Here is a 7,666-nt window from a genome sequence, read left to right as displayed (position 1 = left end):
CCCGGACTGGAGCCAGGATACTTTAAGCGTGTCACTCTGCAAGAATTCCCTCAACCCTCGTGGGCACTTTTATTCCATCTCATCTTCCCCAACACACACAGACTCAGGCGTCCGGGAGCCGTGGTTTATTCTGCGAGCAGCAGGGCTCGGGCGCAGGACCCCGAGGGCAGGCAGGAGGCCGCCGCGGGCGCGGGCGCGGGCACGAGGCTGAAGAGGACGCGGCTGCTTGCGCGGGGCGAGGGCGGCAGCGCAGCCTGCAGGGAGCTGAGCGCGGCCAGGTGCTGCTCCCGGGACAAGTCCCCGCGCAGGCCCAAGAGGGCGGAGACGTGGTCCTCGCTGCAGGGGCACCAAGGAGGCGTGTCAGCCCCGTCCTTCCCGCCCTCCGGCTTCTCCTCCCTTTTGGCCCCCAGTCCGCACCTCACGTCGGGAAATTGTTGCCGCAGGCCAGCCACCTCCAGGCCCAGCAGCGCGGGGTCGCGGAGGTTTAGCAGCTCTCTCAGGGCGAGCAGCACCGGCGCGCAGTGCGCTTTCTCCTCCAGGCCCTGAGCACGTCGGGGTAGGGTCTCGCGGCAGCCCTCGTCTCCCACCCAACCACTGAGACACGCCCGTCTGCCCACCCAAGAAGCTCTCACCAAACTGAGGAAAAGCTGCTGAAGCTGGGCAGCATCGTGCCGCAGGCGCTCGGCCGCCTGTGTCCTCTCGTCGGCTCCGCGGCACACCAGGCGGCCTTGCATCAGCGCGCTCAGGTACTGGAGCACCACGGCGCGCTCGGCCTCAGCCAGCAGCAGCTGCTGGGAGGCACTCAGGCGGGTGCAGGTCGCCTCTCACCCGCGCCGCCCCTTCCCCAGCCTTTTCCCCCAACGCACCTGAACTGTGGGGTTCCGCACGCGCCAGAAGTCCCGGCAGAAGCGCCCTGTCCGTTCACACACACTTTCCAGCAGCTCAGGGCTCGACAGCCATTGGCGCGAGGGCAGATCCGCGAACAGGGGCTGGGGAAATGATCCAGACCTGGCATTGCCTTGGAGACCCCCATACGTAGCTGTAACGCCACCTCTCCATCTGCTCCCATCCTGACCTGAAGGAGGCCTCACCTGGAGCTCCGCCTGCAGCGCCTCGAACACCAGGCGGTAGATCCTCCTCTGCAACTCGTCCAGCGCAGCTTCCACTGGAGCCAAGGCCCCTGAAGCCGCTCCGTCCAGCTGTAGGACAGACCCTGAGGAGCTGGACCGAGCAAAACTGCGGCTTCAGGACCAAGGCCAAGGCCCGCATGGCCCTCGGTGGCCCAGCCCCTCCGGCGCCACCTTGTGGGGCAAGTGTTTGACGGGAGGGAGCGAGAACAGCGGCTCCCTGCACTTCTGGTCCCAGGCATGGACCAGGGCTGGGAGGCGGGCGCTCGGCGAGCCACAAAGGACACAGCCCAGCGGGACCTGCCTCAAATTCGCGGTGCGACCTTGAGCAAAACATTCTTTCGGTTTCTGTTTCCTCATTCGTAAAGGAAGGGAACTATCCCAGTGAGGAGGGAGTAAAAAATCATCACTTGTTTTCCTTGCCCCCACCAAAAAGAACATACCACCCAAGAGGAAGGGAGTGTGTGTGTGTGTGTGTGTGTGTGTGTGTGTATGTGTACACAGAACTGTAACCCCAGACATTACTGGCACAGAGTAGGGCCTTGAAATATTTGCTGGACGAATGAACAATTGACACCATGAGCCAGGCACTGTGGTGGGCACTTTACATCTTATCTCATGTGATTCTCAGAACATTCCATTAGTACCCACATAATACTAATGAGAAAAGTCAGATTCAGAGAGATTAGGTAACTCATCCAAGGTCACACAACTAGTAATTAGCAGAACTAGAATTGGAACCCCAGGGCGATGTGAGTCCAAAGTCTCTAGTGTCCTAGTGTGGGCTGAGCCCATACATAATAGGTACTCAATAGGGGGTTAGTGAAGGCGGGGTTCCCTGGGGGCCTTCTGGTACCTGAGTGCTGACTTGTGGTTGAGGGCGGCCAGTAGGTAGGGCACGTAATGTGGGGCCATTGATTTCCCCCTTAAGTGGTCTCGGGAGAATCGGATCAGAGCATCACTGAAGCTGCAATGGGCAGAGGTGGCTCCTGGACTTGCTGCTATGCTGGAACCCCCACAGCCCCAGTCCCTGGTACTCCTGTCCCACCTCCAAGATACCCAAGTCCTTGTTTGAAAGAGCCCTTTCCCTGTGACATGTCTTATTCACTCAGCGCCCCTTTGGGCTGCCTGGGGAGCAGGGATAGGGATCAGGAATGGGTCAGTGCCTCAGCAGACCTCCTCAAGAATATGCCCAGTTCTGACAGTGCCATGCCGTGCACTCGCTGTTGCAGTGACTCACTGACCAGGCTGGCCACACGAATGTTCTCTTCCAGGATCTGCAGGCAGAAATGAGCAGCCATCGGCAAAGCCTCCCTCCTTCCTCTCCTCCCCACTGCCCCATGGAGGCTGCCTGCCTGTCTGGCCACTTCCCACCTACCTGCAGCACGATGGCTGGCATTGGTGAGTAATAGGAGCCAGACGGGTCTGTGTTGGGCCCCTGCTCCCGGCCCCACTCAGCTACCTCCCCATCCAGCACATTCTGCAGCCACTGAGACATACTTGCCTGGGGGGAGGGGCCAGGGGCAAAGGAATATAGCAAGGATCTGACCCTGCAGGAGATGGGTAGACGTTCCACTCTGCAGATAAAGGCCCACAGCAGATAAGTAGGACTTCTCTGGATCTGTGCCCCAACTACTCACCTGGATGTTGGCCACAAATGTTGCCTCCAGCTGCTCAATGTTCTCCAAGGTCAGAAGGGGCTCCAGCTGGGACACATCAGCCTCAGGCCCCAACTCCAGGCTCCCCATCATTTCCTGCCTGGAGATGGGTGGCCTGGTGTCACACCAAGCCACCAGGCCCCCAGCCTCTGATCCCCCATGGCCCGCTGCCCCAAAGGCACTGACCCCAGGTACACATGCAGTGCCCAGTGCAGCAAGGCGAAGGCATCCGCAGCTTCTAGCTCAGGCCCTGCAAGGAGGTTCTGCAGGCTGCGGCGCAAACCACTATGCAGCGTGTGGGCCCATAGCTGGACCACGTTGTAGTGTGGCGGGCAGCAAGGCGCTACTAGTGCCTCAGCTGTGACCAACTCGACTGGCAGGGCCACTCGCAGAGCCTCCAGCCACCCTGGTAGGGCCCCTGGTGCAGGCAGCAGAGGTGACCCAAAGTGGGCCCGCTCCAGGCCCTCCTGTAGTGCCCTCAGACAGCGCTGACGCCAGTCCCGGGGGACCTGGCCCAGGGGGGTTGTTCGTCCAGTCTCCACCTCCGCCACACGCACAGCAGCCACCAGCAGGGCTGGGTCCTCCCGTGCCAGCTTCCCTGCGGTCCCTGCAGCTGCTTCCACAGCCTGGCCCAGTGCCTCGAACAGAAGGTCCAGCCCCTGGAAGACTGGCAACTCCAGGCCCCCCAGGGGTGCCCACGTATCCTCTCGCAGCTGCTCCAGCTCTCGAAGGCTCACATATGCCTCCAAGAATTGTTGGCCATCAATCAGAGTCTGTGTGTGGGCCACTGCAGCTGGCACTAACGAGAGTGAAAAGGAGACAGCCCTGGGTCTCAGCCTTCCCACCGCCTCAATGTGCACAGCAGGGGATACTGAGGCCCAGGGCTGGGGTGATGTATAAAATATTTAACAACCAGTAGAGTAAGCTGGGCACAGTGGCTCATGCCTGTAATCCCAGCACTTTGGGAGGCCAAGGTGGGTGAATCACTTGAAGTCAGGAGTTTGAGACCAGGCTGGCCAACATGGTGAAAGCCCATCTCTACTAAAAATATGAAAATTAGCCAGTCATGGTGGCACATGCCTGTAATCCCAGCTACTCGGGAGGCTGAGGCAGGAGGATTGCTTGAACCTGTGATGTGGAGGTTGCAGTGAGCCGAGATCACACCACTGCACTCCAGCCTGGGCGACAGAGTGAGACTCTGTCTCAAAAACAAAACAAAAAACCATAAATAAATAAATAAATAAAATAACCAGTAGAGTACTGGCCAATCTAAGAAGATCTTGGCAATGTCCTAGAGACCTGGTGAGTCAGAGGTCAACCCATGAGCTCATGGAATATGAGGAAGCTGAGGATCCTGGAGGGAAGGCAGAGGAAATCAGGGGGTCCTGCCAGTACTCGCTCAGCCACTCTGTTAGGGAAGAGTTTCAGTATACTGATAACCAGGTGGCCAGAGTCACGTGACTGGGTGTCCCTCCTGACTCAAGCATCCCACATGTGGGAATCCCAGGATGAGCTGATTTGCACCCTGCCTCACAGGCCATGGGAAGCCCAGGGTACTGTCTGGGAGGTCCCTGGTGTGCTCCTCTATGCAGTTCCCCATCTAGTGCCCCAGCCCCTTGATTAGGGATGGGTGTTTGTGGGCTGACTATTGGAGGCTGAGGCCCAGGGTCCCCTGCACGCTCACCTGCCCGCAGCCGAGGCAGCAAGTGAGACAGGGCCTGCAGTTGCTTGTGCTGGGCAACCCGCTCCCGCAGGGGCTCTAGAGTCTGTAAGGCCTGGGACATGCCCTGGAGCACCCCCCGGGCCTGGCTCAGGGCCTCCCGGGTTCCCTGCACCACCTCAGTGGCCCGGGCCAGCTGCCACACACCAGTCTGCACGCCTTCCAGGTATGACTGCACCACTGACTGTGGAAAGATGGAGCCAGTGAGGCTGGGTCAGCCCTGCAGCACAGTCCCAGCACCCGCACCCCCTGCCCCATGCCCACCTTGAGGCGTGCTTCCAGGGAGCAGGTACGCTGCACCTCGCGGATGCGGTACTGGCCTAGCCTGGCCAGCTGCTCCGGCCGGTAGAAGACGCCTGAGGCCCACTTGAGCGCTGCACCCCGGGCCAGCTGCTCTGCCCGCTCCTGCTCCGGCCACTCAGGCCCTGGGCAGGAATAACCTGGGCAGCCATGTAGTCAGGGAGGGAGGGCCCAACGCCCCCAGTCCCAGCTTTCTTATTTATTTATTTATTTATTGAGATGGAGTCTCGCTCTGTTGCCCAGGCTGGAGTGCAGTGGTGCAATTTCGGGTCCCTGTAACCTCTGCCTCCCGGGTTCAAGCAATTCTCCTGCCTCAGCCTCCCGAGGAGCTGGGATCACAGGCGCGTGCCATCACGCCCAGCTAGTTTTTGTATTTTTAGTAGAGACGGGGTTTCACTATGTTGGCCAGGTTGGTTTGGAGCTCCTGACCTCAGGTCATCTGCCCATCTCGACCTCCCAAAGTGTTGGAATTACAGGCATGAGCCACTGAGCCCAGCCAGTCCCATCTTTGTTGCCATCATTCCTCCCCCAGTCCACCCAAATGGTTCATACCAGGGGACAACGCCAGCTGCATCTCATCCTTGGCTGCTGAGTCCATTGCAGGCCTGGAGGAGCCAGAGCTGAGGTGGGCCCGGGGCAAGCAGGCAGAGTAGATGCCCTGTGAGCTGCTGCCTCTGTCTAAGCCCTTCTGAGAGGAGGAAGGAGGTTCTTCCTGGCCCCCTCAGGAAGTGAGAGGGAGGGGGTGTGATGCGGAGGGCACCTGGGAGGCTTTGCCTGCTACGTTTCCCAGTTGTGCCCCTGCAGATGTCAAGCGAGACAGGGTGGGCACAGGTCTCCACTGGACCCTGGTCCTGCTCTGAGCTGCACAGGACAGTTTGGTACAGAACTTACCAGATTTGATCAGGCATCCAGTTCTCCCTCCACAAATGACCTTGGCCTTGAGAACAGCCTTCTCCCCAGTGCAGCTGGGCACGCCTGCCATTTGCTCACAGGGCCTGGGCGACTCCAGCTGACTCCAGCGTGCAGCTGAATTCCGCTCCCCAAGGAAGTCTCTCTCCCATTCCCCAGCCCAGAAGCCCCTTCGTCCCACCAAGGCTCCTCCCTCCCCAAGGCCATCGACAGAAAGGAAGGAAGCTGAGTTGCTGGCATTTTATTCCCAACAGGAAAGAGTGTCTGCACGGAGGGTGGGGACGGCTGGGCGACACTTCCCTGAGGGGCGGGGGTGGTGGTGGCGGGGTGTACGTGTACTCAACCAGTCTTGACCAGCCTACCCAGAACCTCTTAGTGCTCAGGAGAGGAGACAGGGATTTGCTAGACTTGGCCTCAACCTGGGGTGGTGGGCAGAGTGTGCAGATATGGATGAAGACAACATCAACAGCACAGGATGAAAACTGTATTGGCCGGCCTCTGAGGAGGATGTGTACCTCTGCGGAGGAGTGAGAGGTGGCAGGCTGTTGTGAAGAGGGGTGTGGTGGGGGGGGTGGAAGGAGAGGGTCATGAAAGCTGTGTTTATCTTTTTTTAGACAGGGTCTCGATCTGTCACCAAGGCTGGAGTACAGTGGCACCATCATAGCTCACTGCAGCCTTCTGGGCTCAGGCGATCTGCCTGCCTCAGCCTCCCAAAGTGTTGGGATTACAGGCGTGAGTCACCGCAGATGGGCAGCTGTGTTTATCTTGAGAGTTATAGGGAGCCAGGGAAGGGACTATAAGGTGATAATAATTTAGTGGATGTTCAGTCCACCACCCAAATCCACCCTTCAGGACAGAAGCGCTCGTTCTCCAGCTGCCAGGAGTGTAGGCTACTGAGATCACACCACTGAGTCTCTCAGGCAATATTGGGGTGCAAAAGCATGGTACCATCGTGTGAACATGAACTCTTCAGAAGTGCCACCCCAATTTCAGAGATCCTAGTGGGATAGGCTGAGGCCTATAATATAATTACATCTGCCCAGTTCTGCTTGTCTTACTCCCTTAAAGGTGTGGATCCTGACCAGATGCAATGGCTCACACCTGTCATCCCAGCATTGTGGGAGGCTGAGGTGGGAGGATTGCTTGAGCCCACGAGTTCGAGACTAGCCTGGGCAATATAGTGAGACCCTCATCTCTAAAAAACTAAAAATAAATGAGCCGGGCATGGTGGTGCATGCCTGTGGTCCCAGCTACTTGGGAGGCTGAGGTGGGAGAATCGCTTGGGCCCAGGAAGCTGAGACGGCATTGATCTTGCCACTGCACTCCGGCCTGGGCAACAGAGTGAGACCCTGTCTCAAAAAAAAAGTGTGGATCCCCCACAAACTTGCTGCAAAACCCTGTCTCGAGTCCCATGTCCCAGAGAACCTGACCTAAAAGAAACAATAATAAATAGTAACAATGTTAAAAGTAACAAAATGACCCTATCAAACATTCCTACATGCCAGGAATGACTCTGAGTGCTTTATTGATATTTACACATAGTTAAACACGTTTGCATTGGCTGAAGTGTTCATAACCCCATAGTCTCTGAGCACTGTAGTGTGAGGACAAGATGAGCGAAAGATGAGGCTAGGACCATGGATGGAACGAGGTGGACAAGGTAGATATAGTTAGTGCTTGCTCTTTGGCAGGAAGTGAGGGATAGGAATAGATGGAGTGACCCCAAGACAGTAGGGCAGCCTTTAGGAACAGGTTTGATGTGGCAGTAAAATGAGTTTGAAATATATAAAAGAATAAATAAAGAGAAAAAAATTGAAAAGGAACGGGTTTGAGGGAACAGATTGGATTAGTCAGGTAGTGTGGTCTCCTCTCCCAAGATGGGGATTGGGCAGAGTTAGTGATGTTGGGGCAGATGGCAAGGAAAGTTCCGATGGCGTGCCCTTCTCTACTGC

At 57.6% G+C, this 7,666-nt stretch overlaps 1 protein-coding gene across 7 annotated transcripts; it reads right to left on the bottom strand.

Annotated features, from left to right (window-relative positions):
- Positions 1–45: 45 nt before the first annotated feature.
- On the bottom strand, positions 46–5,925 carry EXOC3L1 (exocyst complex component 3 like 1). Of its 7 annotated transcripts, XM_055298551.2 has the most exons (14): positions 5,697–5,925; positions 5,358–5,410; positions 4,770–4,930; positions 4,470–4,689; positions 2,972–3,584; positions 2,768–2,885; positions 2,506–2,631; positions 2,304–2,404; positions 1,984–2,094; positions 1,092–1,221; positions 867–989; positions 633–788; positions 418–542; positions 46–336 (listed from the first exon to the last, which is right to left on the bottom strand). In XM_055298551.2, the coding sequence occupies exons 1-14, from the start codon at positions 5,711–5,713 to the stop codon at positions 126–128; spliced, it is 2,265 nt and encodes a 754-aa protein (XP_055154526.1). In that variant the 5' UTR covers positions 5,714–5,925; the 3' UTR covers positions 46–125. The 7 variants fall into 7 exon arrangements, with proteins under 7 accessions (XP_055154526.1, XP_063467819.1, XP_055154520.1 ...); XM_063611749.1 differs by having other exon boundaries at positions 46–542; positions 633–791; XM_055298545.2 differs by having other exon boundaries at positions 418–791; positions 5,697–5,923.
- Positions 5,926–7,666: the final 1,741 nt, after the last annotated feature.

This window comes from Symphalangus syndactylus, chromosome 11, assembly GCF_028878055.3.
Source record: "Symphalangus syndactylus isolate Jambi chromosome 11, NHGRI_mSymSyn1-v2.1_pri, whole genome shotgun sequence".
Taxonomy (NCBI): domain Eukaryota; kingdom Metazoa; phylum Chordata; class Mammalia; order Primates; family Hylobatidae; genus Symphalangus; species Symphalangus syndactylus.
Note: the sequence above shows the minus strand (reverse complement) of the source record. Positions and strands in the feature narration are given on the sequence as shown.

Coding starts and splice junctions, on each gene's coding strand:
- EXOC3L1 (XM_063611745.1), bottom strand. Junction 2,886..2,971: donor GCACTGCATGTGTACCTGGG/GTCAGTGCCTTT, acceptor ACCCATCTCCAG/GCAGGAAATGATGGGGAGCC. Junction 1,222..1,983: donor AACCACAAGTCAGCACTCAG/GTACCAGAAGGC, acceptor TGCTCGGTCCAG/CTCCTCAGGGTCTGTCCTAC.